This window comes from Lontra canadensis, unplaced genomic scaffold (assembly GCF_010015895.1).
Source record: "Lontra canadensis isolate GAN:19392208 unplaced genomic scaffold, GSC_riverotter_1.0 scaffold191, whole genome shotgun sequence".
Lineage (NCBI taxonomy): Eukaryota > Metazoa > Chordata > Mammalia > Carnivora > Mustelidae > Lontra > Lontra canadensis.
In genome coordinates, this window is record NW_022631185.1 from 504,125 (window position 1) to 518,038 (window position 13,914).

Genomic DNA, 13,914 nt, shown 5'->3' on the forward strand with positions numbered 1-13,914 from the left:
AAAAAAAAAAAAAAAAAAAGCAAACGGCAATAGTAAAAAAAAAAAGTCAAATTAGAAAAAAATGGAACAGGAAAATCAGTGCAACCAAGTGCTTTAAGGAGATAATGAAAGTGATCAAGAAAAGGTGAGGTATAGACATCACCAGTGTAAGATGCGCGAACTCAGAAAAGGGAGACCTCATTTAGAATGGAGCCGGAGGCCAGCAGGGGGAGCTCTTACACCTGGCACTAGTCGTCCACTGCAGCCCCAACAGGAAGTGACGGGCCTCGCAAACCAATACCACTTCACTATTCCCCAGGAGTAAGTTAGATTTCTTCCTCTCCTGGCAACAGCCCAGCCAATGATGAAGACAAGCTCAGTCAACGAGAAGCCACTATACTTACAGCTCCGTTCACTCCAATGGACTTTTAGTTTATAACAGCCTTCCCAACTTCCCTTTTCCTCTATAAAAGAGCATTGCTGGGGTGCCTGGGTGGCTCAGTGGGTTAAAGCCTCTGCCTTCAGCTCAGGTCATGATCTCAGGGTCCTGGGATTGAGCCCCACATCAGGCTCTCTGCTTGGCAGGGAGCCTGCTTTCCCCTCTCTCTCTGCCTGCTGCTCTGCTTGCTTGTGATCTCTAGCAAATAATTTTTTTAAAAGAGCATTCCTCACCTTTGTTCTCTCGACTTGCTATGGTTTTGCTGAAGCTTGCTTGTCCTGGATTGATAAGGACAGCCAATATCGTTTTGTTTTTGCCGGGAAAGAACAGAAATAACACCTGGACAGTCATACCGCAAGGTCTCACAGAGTCCCTCTTACTTTTCACAAACTGTAGAACTTGATTTGGATGACAGAAAGTTATATGCACTCTCTACTTAGCTGCAAGATGATTTGCTTCTCTGTCCCCCTCTCAAATCTCTTCATGGGAAGGCCACATCCACTTGTTAAAATTTTTGGCCTTAAAGGGACATAACATCGCCAATGAAAAAATTGCAATTTGCTCAGTCTCAGGTTAGATACTCAGGGGGCCTGATCTTAAGATTTTATTTATTTGACAGAGATCACAAGTAGGCAGAGAGGCAGGCAGTGAGAGAGAGGAAAGGAAGCAGGCTCCCTACTGAGCAGAGAGCCTGATGCGGGGGCTCGATCCCAGGACCTGAGATCTCTATCCCTTATGGGAAACCTCTCTCAGACTTCCCAGCAATCAGGGAACCCATTTTACTGGTCAGATACTTTGACATTTCTGTGCTGCTTGGCCAGTTTTATACTTTTGTTGTGCATATTATCTTAAACCCTCAGTTCGCTGAACGCACTAGCGGCACTTATTAAGACTCAATTGGCAAAACTTTAGACTCTCCAATACCTTGGCTCTGGCTGTTAATTCTTCTATACCTCACATAGTGGGGACTCTGGACTTTTACCCTTTGACGTAGTCACAGGACTTGGTCCCTGCCTTCTTTGACCCACAGTTGATAAAACTGTGTAGAGGCGTAATTACTTCTATTAAAAACAACCATGTTTTGGTAGAGCGATCTTCTCAGAGTACTGCCCCGTGACCTTAAGCATCACACTTTGCAACCTGGAGATTTGGGCTGTTGGAAAAGACACCTCCAGACTCTTCAGCCTCACTGGAAAGACCGTTGTCAGGAACTGCTAACAAACCCTTGTGCCACCAAACTCCAGAGAAAAGACTTGGGTATCTGTAACACCTCTACAGAAAGCACCAAACCTTGACTGGATCTGCACACCATCTGGTGACTTGAAAGTAAAGATTTCTTGGAATTGAGGCAGACATCTGACAACAGCTTTCCCAAGATGTGCAAAACAAGCATGCATACCTTTTTCACTGTAGCTTCTTCTTGAATGGGAAAACAGTCCCACTGTCTGCATTTTCCAAGCCCTGGAAAGCAGGAGAGCATCTTTTGATCGCGGCCTTTCAGAAGCAGCCTCTTGACCCTGGGACAAGTTAGTTTTCACCAGCTTTTTCTTACAGGTTGGAAGGTTCAAAGTTCGGAAGTCTCCTTCATCTGAACTACTGACTGACTTCAGATTCATCTCCAAATTCATGGTCTCTGAATTTTCAACCTCACAGACTGTATTAGCAAGAACACATTTGTTTCTAAATTTTTTTATATATTTTTAAAGATTTTGTTTATTTGAGAGAGAGAGGATGAGAGAAAGAGAGAGGATGAGAGAAAGAGAGCGTGAGAGAGAGGAGTGTTAGAGGTAGAAGCAGACTCTCTGCCAAGCAGGGAGGCCGATGCAGGGCTTGATCCTGGGACTCCAGGATCATGACCTGAACCGAAGGCAGTTGCTCAAACAACTGAGCCACCAGGCGCCCTCTAAATAGTTTTTTGAGGTAACGGTACGGTGTTTTGTTTTGGTAATGGTACGGTTTTAAGATATCTTTGAAGTTCTGTTGTTTTGCAAAAAGTTCATCAGCTGTTACACCATGTTCACGCCCACACTCTGTCTTCCCACGCACACGTGGTTCACTCTTCCCCTGTGCTCTAGTGGTATTCGGTAGTCCGTTTTCGTGGTCACTTTAAGCAAACATTTTCAAGAGGAATACATCACTCCAAGTTTGACTTCATAGGGAGAACTTTTCTCCCCTAAGTTGGAATAAGTGCCAATAAACATTTCATTTCACTTTCAGAACTAGGGTCCTTGTTTAGAACCATCATACAGGGGTGCCTGAGTGGCTCAGTCGGTTAAGCATCTGCTTTGGGCTCAGGTCATGACCCCAGGGTCCTGGGATCTAGTCCTGCATCAGGTTCCTTGCTCAGCAGGAAGCCTGCTTCTCCCTCTGCTCGTGCGCACGCTCTCTCTCTGACAAATAAAGGAATAAATAAAATAAAAAACAACCATCATACAATTTGAAATTGTCACTTTTGACTTGTATAGAACTGCTTTGTATTTTGCTGTTGAGGTTTTTTTTTTTTTCATCTTTTTAAATGATCACCCAATAAGGTGATGCTGGCTGATGCTTCAAGACTCCGAGTTTCTCCCTCCTAACCTTTATTCCTCAAATGTGGCCTTAACTGGTTTCTACTTGCAACACTTTCCTTCCAACGTAGGACATGACAACCTTCCTGGTACTGAGGGACAAAACCAGTAAGCATAAAGAACCTGACTACTGATTGGCAATGCTTTCAAAGAAAGATCTTAATCAAAAGGGGGAAATGGGCAAATTAATAAAAGGAAACCTCATTTAGAATGAGGTCAGGCGGCCAGCAGGGGGTGCTCTCACGCGGGGCACTAGCTGCCGACTGCAGACTGGACAGGAAGAGGTGGACCTTGCGAGCCAATACTACTTTATTATCCTAGCAGGAGGAGAGAGTTCTTCCTCCCCTGGCAACAATCCAACCAATTAGAGACAGTGACAGCTCAGCTAATAACAAACTGTAGTTACAAGCCCCAGTTTAGGTCAGTGGACTTTTAGTTTATTACAGCCCTCCCCAACTTCCCCCTTTCCTCTATAAAAAAGCGTTCTTTACCTTCGTTCTCTGGACTTGCCTATGGTTTTGCTAAAATTCACTTGTCCTAGATTGTAATCTCAGCTATTCCTGAATAAACCCATTTTTTGGCTGGTAAAATAACTGGCAGTTTTATTTTTAAGGTTAACACAGGAATTAGAGGTGGCATCAGTAAAGACTCTGCAGGCACTAAAATAATAATGGTTTGAAAAGTTTGATTACTTAAATAAAATGAACTCCTTGAATGACACAAACCACCAATGCTCACTCTATAGGAAAAAAGATAACTTCTATAGATCTAGATCCGCTATGAAAATTAAATTTGTAATTACAAATCTTCCCATAAGATAAACTCCAGGTCCAATTATTTCACTGGTGAATTCTACAAAACAAGGAAGAAACAACACCAATTCTTCAGAAACTGAAATTAAAAAATTAAAAATCAGGGGATACTTAGCCAACGTAATGTATAAAGCCAGCATTATGGTGATACCAATTAAACCCAGGCATTAAGAAAAATTAGAAACTAACATCTCTCATGAACACAGATGCAAAAATCTTAAAAAAAAAAAAGGCAAATAAATACAATACATAAAAAGAATACATCATGACCAAGCGGGGCTCATCTTAGAAAGTAAGACTGGTTTAAGTTTTTAAAATTTGTCAATGTAACTCATCATTGAAAGATTAAAAATGCAAAAGAAAATAAAGCCTACAATTGTGGTAGCCACTATCCAAGACATTCTCTTAAAAACCCCTACCTTCTTGTATTATCCCTGTTCTGGAATCCCCTTCCACTTTACACCAGGATGAGTCTGTGTCACCCACAGAGTAAGTCAGGAAAGTTAACACGTCATGTCCTGGAAGAGGTTGAACAGATACTGTAGCTGTTTTTATGTGAGCCCTCTACTGGATCACCTGATTTGGAACTTCTTCTCTAAGATGAGAGAAAAAGCATGAATGCAAAGGAATGAATTGATCCTAACACTGATGGATCACAAGATAATTATTCAAAGTTAAAGCCAGATACGTAAGAGTACATATTAAAATGTTACCTGTGTACATAAATTTTTCCACAGATAAAAATTCTGGGAGCTTTGTGCAGTGGCAGTATTGTAGCCAATGAGGTTTATCCGAGGCGTGATTATTGCTAATTGAAAAAAATTCTGGGAAATTCAAATAAATCTACTGTGACAGAAAGCAAGACGAATGGTTGCCTGGGAATGGGTAAGGGGCAGAGGGATTGTGGGGCACATCAGAAAACTTGGCTTCACAGGTGCAAACATGTACCAAAACTTATCAAACTGTACACTATAAGTATGTGCATTTTATTGCAGAAAATGCTTCAACTGATTGCTCTGACAGTGACTGTAGCCATAAGAGACACAAATATGGGAATCCTGAGAATTTCTGTAACCTCATACCAAAGCCATAGTGATGGAAACATGTGGATTTACCTTTATTAGAGTCACACTCCCTGTAGTTTGCTCCCAACTCCCTATTAATCAGTATCTGTGCCAATTATGATTCCTACCTAGTCTTTTTAGGGGACAGTGACATCTGCCTATTAAATAGTAGATTTCAGGGGCACTGGCACGTCCCAGGGGTCAAGTTCTCATTAAGAGAATGGGACTATGGTTCCAATTTTAGTATATGTGCTGCCGAAGCGAGCACGAGAATGGGACTATGAAACTCCCTCTGGGACAAGGGAAACAATTCATACTGCCCCCAGATACACCAGAGGCTGTCACAACTGCCCAGTGCTCAGGGTGACCATGATCACAAATCTCAGCATATAGGCCAAAAGATTAGGCCCACCAAGATCAGTATTCTTTCATAGGAGACCTTGAGCAGTAATGCAAGTTAGGCTAAAATTAAAGATGTTCCTTGCTTGCCATTCTGCTAACACCACTGAGACGCAACATTTGGCGCTCTCACAAAAGCTCTTCCTCACTTCACGCTGGCAGAATCCAATTCTGTTTTCAATACAACGCAGAGTGATGGAATCCCCAAAATTATAGTTTAAAAACTAAGCCATTTGTTGCAAAAACAGAACATGAGACAGACAACTCCTAAGGTAGGTGACTTGAAGACTGCACAAATCCATCGTGAGTGCAAAATGAGACCAACGAAGTCCACGAAAAACGGAAACCTTCTCTGCAAGCAGCCAGCCGAACAAAGCTTGCCACCTTCTGACCAAAGTTAGGTCGTGTCCATGCTTATACCAGCTGGTGGTGGAGATGGCAGGAAGGAGTGTGGATTTTTAATGGGCTCCAGGTACTGATGATTCCCTCTGGGGAATGGAGGAGGAGCAGAGGACTGCCTATTAGAACATGTTGGGGTGACTTATGCACAATGTGGGACTCTGCCATTCCATAAATGGCTGGTTTTTTGTTTTCTGTTTTTCCAGAGACACGGGAAGTGACAGAATTCTGGCAAGGCTTCTGGACAGGTTACAAAGGGCAACACTGCACCAGAAAGCCTCCCACATATGTTGCACTCAAAAAATCTCCTCAGGGTGGATGTTTAAATGTTATGAGGTTCAACTTCTGGCTGATGGCTACTCAAGAAGGCTAATCTCACAGCTTCTCTCTGCTGTCAGTCACTAATGGAACAAGGAAATGGTGTATTCCCTGCCATCCTAAGGCCTTTCTCCAGTGTGAACTTTCCAGTGTCGGATGAGGGAAGCTCTTTGCCTGAAGGCCTTCCCACACTCACTGCACTTATATGGCCTTTCTCCAGTGTGAATTCTGTGGTGTTGAACAAGTACATGTTTGTGGCTAAAGGCTTTTCCACAGTCACTGCACACATAGGGCTTTTCACCATTGTGAACTCTCTGGTGTGCAATAAGGTCGGAGCTCTGGCTAAAGAACTTCCCACATGCAATGCACTCGTAGGGCCTTGCTCCAGTATGAACACTCCAGTGTTTAATGAGTCTGTATTTGTGACCAAAGTACTTCCCACATTCGCTGCACTCATAAGGTCTTTCTCCAGTATGGATACTCTCATGCTGAACAAGTGTGGATTTGTGGCTATACGCTTTCCCACATTCACTGCACTTGTAAGGCCTCGCTCCAGTGTGAACTCTCTGGTGTACAATAAGGTTGGAGCTATGATTGAAAACTTTCCCACATATGCCACACTCGTATGGCATTTCTCCAGTGTGGATTCTCTGGTGCTGAGCAAGTATGGGTTTGCGGCTGAAGGTTTTCCCACATTCACTGCACTTATAAGGCCTTTCTCCAGTGTGGACTCTCTGGTGCTGGACAAGTGAGTCTTTGCGGCTGAAGGCTTTCCCACATTCACTGCACTCGTAATGCCTTTGTCCACTGTGAAAGGCACCCACACATTTGGTGTTACTGTTTGGCTTCCATTGACTATGAGGAGCACGCTGCTGGAAAATATTTGAGCTAGTTGGGAAGTCCTTATAACTCTTCCCTGTCGTACAAGGGATCTCCAGTGGATCGACAGGGGAGCTGCTCACAAACAAGGGGCTGCCCTTGCCCCCTCTGAAGCGCTCCTCTCCACTGTGCTGCTTCTGGTGGTGAAGGTTTGCATTGAAGTGGAATTGTTTCCCACATGCCCCACACATGTATGACTTCTGCTCAGGGTGTGTTCCCTGGGGCTCAGCCACATGCAAAATGTCTCTCAAGACCAAGCCACATGTCTCACAGAGGTGGGCCTTCTGGGTAGAAGGACGTGCCTTGGGAGTCCTGACCTGTGACACTCCCACAAAACTGTTCTGCTCAAAAGCTATCTCCTCGTCCTCCATTCCATGCCAACAACCTGAAAGCAGACAAATGTATAGGACAAGTACAAATTAACACTGATGGAAGGGGTGGCCTTATTATATATGTGTGTCTAACTGAAGTAAGATCAAGGTCACAGGAATGCTATCAGAACACGAGGCCCAAGCTCAAGCTAGTAAAGGGCTGCCATGCAGTAGTTGGCATCTAAAGATCACAGAATGGGAAAGTCTAAGGGGGATAAAAAAGAAAGAAAAAAGGAATGGAAGAGGCCTTGACTAGGAGGACAGGGTACAGCCTGTGGGGTAGAGCCCAGGAAGAACATTCCACGGGGGGACAGATGAGAGCTGTGCAGCTTGACTACTGACGAGCTACCACTGAGCAGTTGGTATCTAAGGGCGGTTTAGGGCACGTGCACATCTCACGACACACGGAGTATAAGCCAATGTTGGGGGGCACTGCAGAGGAAGCAGTGGAGAGAACAGGTGAGCTATGGAAGCTGAGGTGGGGAACAGCCAGAGGCCAAAGGTCAGAGCATAAGACAACTGTGTACATGGGAAAGTAAAGTGTGGGAGAGAGGTTAGGGAATGACAGGAACACAGTCCCAACATCACATCCTTCCCCATTCCCATTCCCCAGGGCCACACCCACCCTGAGCTTCTCCGGTCCTGGCTGGAGTAACGTCTGCCCAGTCAGATCCCCAGGGCTTGCTGCCCAGCTCCAGGGAGTGAACCCCATGGGACATGGAAGATTCATCTCCTAAAGGGAAGACAAGACAAGTAAATGGGCAGCACTGGTTTGGGTAACCCACCACTCAGAGAAGAAAACCAAGTATTATAAAATAATCTCAAAGTAGGGTCTTGCACAAATAGCTCAGTGGTCTCAGCCAGCGGTGACCACTCTGGTCCCGCAGTTCCTGACCCAGACAGGCTGCTGCAGATGTCAGATAGAGGGAGGGGCCAGAAACTGGGGGACACGAGCACATGGATCTGGACAGGGCATCCAGGCAGGGAGAGAACAAACTCTGTTAACAGGAAGGATTGGACTATCCTTGGGAGACAGGGGAGCAGCAGAGCCCAGTACAGGACACTGGGGTGGGTGTGAGGGACTTACCCAGCGAGGCCACAAGTGCAAAGGTCTCCAGCATCACATCACGGTACAGGCGTCTCTGAGCCTCATCAAGGAGACCCCACTCCTCCTGGGAAAAGTACACAGCCACATCCTCAAAGTTCACCTGTCCCTGCCACAATGGGGAGAGCCAAGTCCATGAGTAGCCTCTCTCCCAAGGACACTCATCCAGGCCCCCACAGATCTCCCTCCTGCATTTCTTCCTACCTAATTCCTCAACTCAGGAAATATAGAGAGTGGATGCCAATGGTGTCTGCACTCTCCTAACTGTCCCTTTGTTATGGTGCCTGCCAATAGCAACCATAGGCAGGTGGTCAGAGAGGCACCATCTAACCTCTGGGCCCAGCCTGCAGGACTGCTCTGCTCTCCCCATCCCCCACCCCCACCTCCTGCCAACCAGTTCTCCTGGGGCTACTAAAATCATGCTACCCCACAACCAAAGTTGGGCTCACCTTTCTCTTTTAGGCCCCCAAAACCAAGACCCAGGAGCCATCAGTTCACACTACTTTGCAGGTGCATATAATTCTGGATCCTACTCTGTCTCACAACTCTGGCCCCCCACCCAGTCACTGGCCTCCACCATCACCTTACTGGCTCACTAATGCACTGCATGGCACATTCTTCCTCTTAAAGCTGCCTACACACCCCCTGCTACTTTTTGGATGTCTCCATCATGAACCCCTCCACAGAAGTCCAGTCCTGTGTCCAGAACCTCACCTGATGCCTCCACTTGGTGTTCTCTGGAACATCTTAGATTCTTCACATGGGCAACAAATTTAAAATCCTAATATCCAATCTGAGTTATGTCTAGCACTGATTTGCCCATCTCTGCTGATGGAGCTTCTACCCTTCCAGCTAATATAGGCTAAAACCTTGGGGTTTTCTCTTTCTCTCTCACATGAAAAAAAAAAAATCTGATCCAACACTTCTCCCACCTACACAGCTCCCCTCTGGCCCATCCCTTCCTACCGCTCACCTGGAATGTTGAAGCAACCTCCTCCCTGGTTTCTCTGTGTACACCAGAGCTCCTTCTACCCTCACTACACACAGTTTGTTCTCCACTTAGCATCCGCAGGGTGCCTGTTAAAACCTGGAGCAGACCACCTCCCTCCTCCACTCCATACCCTCATGGCTACACAACTCTCAGAACAGAGGCCTAGCTAGTCAGCTGGTCACTCTAGACCTGACTCCTGGCCACCTGCTCCTGATTCCTACCACACATGGGTGAGACCTGCTGTTTCCTGAAAACTTCCATCTCAGTCTCTCCTCCAAGTACATGCACTTGTTAGTTCCTGTACCTGGAACAACTCTCCACGTCTTATTCCAACAGTTACCCAAAATGAGAAGCTTTCTATAAAACCCCTGGCCTGGGCTCAAAATCCTGGGCTGGAGACTTCTCCAGGGTCCTCAGACTCAAGAGCCAAGAGAGTATAAGAAGAGTGCTATATGATACCCAAATCCCGGAGACCAGGTGGGTGGGGGGGTCGGATGGCTGAGAGCACAGACACCCTTCCCTCACCTGTACAGGGTCCATAATTACTTCTGAGTTCATCGGAACCTGTGGAAAGAGGGAGACTGTGAGAGACAAGCAAAGCACGAAGGAGCTCATGCCTATCCACTACTGCTGCCCCGCCGCAAATACCCGGGGCTAACTGCCTACCTTCTGTGCCTAGGTCTTCAGGCGACCTGACAGCTGTGTTACCTCGGACTAGGTCTCTCTTTCTGTGCCTCACCGGCCGCCTCATCTCCCAACCTTGTCTGTCCGTTCCACAAGCAGCCTATGAAATACTTTTAAAAGCCTTCAGATGGCGTCCCTCCCTGTCTAGAACCCTTCATAGCTCCCAGCACGCTCACAGTGACCTTAGAGCTACTCAGGCTGACACCGCAGGTCTAAGTCCTCCTCACACTCTGATCCTTCCACACACCAAGGCTCCAGGTTTCCCGAATGCTCCGTCTGTGTCGCCTCCCAAGCCTTTGCATATGCTGGCCCCTCTGTCCGCGACGTCCCTCCACACCCCGCCACACCGGCGATCAGAAATGGGGCCCAACCAGGGGCGCCCCTGCTGTCTAGACACAGGGGCCTGAGTGGCAGCGCCCTGAGGCGGCTCATTCGAGGGTCTGCGTTCAGAAACGGAGGTCGCGCGAGGACCCGAGGGCGCAGCACCCACCTGCGCCGGGTAGGTCAGCGCGACCGCGGCCACCGGAACCTGCGGACCGGGGAAGGCGCGCGGAGGGGAGGGGGTCATTAGCGGTCGACAGGTGCAAGGACCCGATCCTCAGGCCCGCCTCTGCTCAGGGGAGACAACGCCTCCTCTCGCGTTTGCCTTCTCGTGTCACTCAGGCCTGACGGCTATCTGGACACCAACCGGGTAGGTTAATCTAAAAACAAACAACATGTCCGCTCAAGAGGGGAACGGAAGTCCCTCCCTGCCGTCTCCCGCACCAACGGAAATGCCCCTCTCCCCAGCCTTCATTGGCCCAGCATCGCGGAGAATCCTGGGTAATGTGGTTTCCTTCGCGACGACACTGGCGAGAGGCGTCAGCGCCGCCTCTGGAGCCGCGTAGCTAGCGGCGCCTAGAAATTGCGTCTCCTTGAGGACTAGGCGGGGCTGCTCTTTCCCTTAAAGGAGCCGTTCCCATATTTCCGATAAGGGCGATCTGTAACGCGTTACAGAAATGCTTAGAGATATTATTTCAGGACTCTGCGCAGAAACTGCTCACCAGAAAATTAATTTCTCCTAGATTTTTACAGGTGGAAGCTAATAAATATTGTCATCAAGTAAACTCCTGTAGCCTGCAGCTCTGGAGTTAGTTTTGTGAGCCTCAGCATGGAGGGCGAGGAACAGGAGAGGAAAGACTCCAGACACCCGACGAAGTGGACATGAAGAGGGATATTAAGCGCCGCTCAAGCACGTGGGCAATGTTTGTGCCTCTGATCACCTCAGAAGTCATTCCTCCTGACTGTATAATCAGTGACTGTGTAGAACACTGGTGCAGCACCTTTTTACAAGATAATATTTCTTACTCTGTACATAGAGATGTATTCAATTCCTTGTAGGTATGTTACAAATGTCTGAAAGAAAGGCGATGTACCAAATGTCGTTTGGGAGTCAGGAGGGCAGTAAGAACAGTCTCTATGCAGAAAAAAGTGGCCACGAAATTAAATTTCTATACACAGTAAAAATGTCTCTTAAGAAGTTGTGACAGAGGTGCCAGTCGTTAAGCGTCTGCCTTCAGCTCAGGTCATGATCCCAGGATTCTGGGATGGAGCCTCAGGCTCTCTGCTTAGCAGGAAGCCTGCTTCTCCCTCTCCCACTCCCTCTGCTTGTTCCCTCTCTCTGTGTGTCTTTCTCTGTCAAATAAATAAAAAATATTAAAAAAAATTTGTGACATAAGACTATTATTATATGAGGCCCCAAATGAGGAATGTAATGGAAAACAAACCCACAGAAAATAAAATTCTAAGCAAAATATTTAAGTTCAAGGAAGAGTGATCCCAGATGAAAAGTCTGCAATGAGAAAAGGAATCAAGATTGTGAGAGAGGTACATCTTTTTTCAAAATAGATGATCATTTATTTTGTAAATGCGAATATATCCCCATATGGAATTAAAATGATGGAATTGCTATGCAAATGTTGGAGTTTGGAGTGAAAAGTTGAGAAAGAATTCTTGAGACGTCATTGGTGCAGAAAGGTGGTTAAAATTAAAGCATGGAGACAGAACCTGCGGGCAGAAGGAGCGGCACTGGGTTTATGAGGGGGTAACTGATTATGTACTCTAAAGTTGGGAGAGGGTTATGCATAGCCTAAGTCTCTAAGGAATTTGGAAGCAAGGTTTCCAGGACCTTGATGGACTAATCCCTTGAAGGGCTGGGTATCATTAGGAAAAAGTCATTTATTACTGCAGAGTAAAACCTTAGTCACAAGACCGTTCAGATGTATACAAGTGGATCATATGCTTGAAGGATGATTGCTAACATATATCTTTGGTGGGATAGAGATAAAGGAAATTTCTAAAGGAATTTTTATGTATTAGGGCAGCACAAATTTTTTTTTCCCTAAGTAAATTCAACCTCCCAAAGTGGGGCTTGAACTCACAGCCCCAAAGTCAAGAGTCACACACTCTACCGACTGAGCCAGCCAGACATTCCTGGCATTTTTTTATGCTAAACTAGACTTACAGGATCCTGGAGGTCAAGATAATATTATGCTAAGATTGCCTTTTGCCCTCAGCAAAGTATTAACATCAAGGCAGTTGAGTTCCAAGAGGAAGGTCACCTGCCTATTTCAAAGACTTGTTAATGGGCTTTAAGTTGTAAGGAAGTTTATTTTTTTCTTTACCTTTGTTCTCAGCATCAGAATTCCCAAGCATTCCTTCACACAACATCCACTGAAAGAAGGCTAGTTGTTTAATGTTCTAAATCCCTTATATTTCTAAATGGGAAGTAAATGTATTTGTAACTCTGTTTACCTTAAAAATAGAGGCTGCCAGTTATTTTACCAGCAAAAAATGGGTTTATTTGGGAAAAGAGAATTGCAATCCAGGACAAACAGGCTGCAGCAAAACCATAGGCAAGTCTGGGGAACAAAGGACAGACAGAATTTTTTTTTTAAAGATTTTATTTATTTGACAGAGAGAGAGATCACAAGTAGGCAGAGAGACAGGCAGGGGGAGGGGGGAAGCCAACCCCCTGCTGAGCAGAGAGCCTGATGTGGGGCTCAATCCCAGGACCCTGAGATCATGACCTGAGCCAAAGGCAGAGGCTTAACCCACTGAGCCACTCAGGTGCCCATGGACAGAATTTTTCAAGGAGAGGCAAGGGAACTTGGGAAGGCTGTTATGAACTACACATCCATTGAAGTAAAGAGGGAGTTCAAAGTGTGGTGGTTTTGCATGGGCTGAGCTATTGTCTGGGGTTGGGGGTGAGGAAAACATTTCTTCCTATGGCTGGAGTGTTAGGGCCCGTGAGCAAAGGAGTGAGACTGATACAAAGCGAAGGTCAAGCAAAGCTTTGTTTTGCGCCAAGAATCGAGAATCAAACCGACCGTTTGGGGCCGCCTCTTACAGAAAGAGCGAGCGACTCCCAGCCTCACAGACTAACTTTTATAGAGCAAAGGCCATGTGGTTGACCACAGGTGGCCAATGAGATTGCAACACACAGAGAAAGCTGCACGGTCATGCTAGGTCACACATGGGTGGCCAATTGAATTACAATTTACCCCATAGTAGCTATTTGAATTAGCCTATCACCTTGGTCAGAACTGGCTCTCTAGTTTGGCACCCAAATGCGGGGCCCACACTCCTTGGTAGCTAGGGAGACAGTATGCGTGCTCCACTGATTGGATGTCTACCTGGCCCGACTTATCCCTGCATTCGGGCTCTGTTATCTCCACCTGACCTGACCCGCCCTTGTATTTGGGCTCTCTTATCAGGGACTGGTCGACCACATTTTACTGGTTTCTGGGACTTGCTTCTAAGTAAATTCCTCGGGGTGGGGCGGGGAGAGAGGGCAGGGTCAGTTTAAGTTTTACTGCATAAACAACAAAATGGCTGTTCAACCGAGATGGACCCGATCTGGCTAAGT

The 13,914-nt window shown here is 46.4% G+C and overlaps 1 protein-coding gene and 1 non-coding gene across 6 annotated transcripts; one reads left to right on the plus strand and one right to left on the minus strand.

Moving 5' to 3' along the window:
* Positions 1-4,548: 4,548 nt before the first annotated feature.
* Positions 4,549-4,683, plus strand: LOC116861188. Its single transcript, XR_004381430.1, has one exon. It is a non-coding gene; the product is annotated as a U4 spliceosomal RNA (small nuclear RNA).
* Positions 4,684-5,135: 452 nt separating this feature from the next.
* ZNF772 (zinc finger protein 772) lies at positions 5,136-10,684 on the minus strand. Of its 5 annotated transcripts, none has more exons than XM_032847680.1 (5): positions 10,498-10,684; positions 9,849-9,887; positions 8,315-8,435; positions 7,853-7,960; positions 5,136-7,241 (listed from the first exon to the last, which is right to left on the minus strand). In XM_032847680.1, the coding sequence occupies exons 1-5, from the start codon at positions 10,573-10,575 to the stop codon at positions 6,097-6,099; spliced, it is 1,491 nt and encodes a 496-aa protein (XP_032703571.1). In that variant the 5' UTR covers positions 10,576-10,684; the 3' UTR covers positions 5,136-6,096. The 5 variants fall into 5 exon arrangements, with proteins under 5 accessions (XP_032703571.1, XP_032703570.1, XP_032703574.1 ...); XM_032847679.1 differs by having other exon boundaries at positions 8,315-8,441; XM_032847683.1 differs by lacking the exon at positions 10,498-10,684 and adding an exon at positions 9,990-10,480 and having other exon boundaries at positions 8,315-8,441.
* Between the last annotated feature and the right edge of the window lie 3,230 nt (positions 10,685-13,914).

Excerpts from the sequence above, each read along its gene's own strand:
- ZNF772 (XM_032847679.1), bottom strand. The coding sequence starts at position 10,575 with ATGACCCCCTCCCCTCCGCGCGCCTTCCCCGGTCCGCAGGTTCCGGTG. Across the intron at positions 9,888-10,497 it reads CGCTGACCTACCCGGCGCAG|GTTCCGATGAACTCAGAAGT; the intron begins GTGGGTGCTGCG and ends CTCTTTCCACAG. Across the intron at positions 8,442-9,848 it reads TAATTATGGACCCTGTACAG|GGACAGGTGAACTTTGAGGA; the intron begins GTGAGGGAAGGG and ends CCATTGTGGCAG.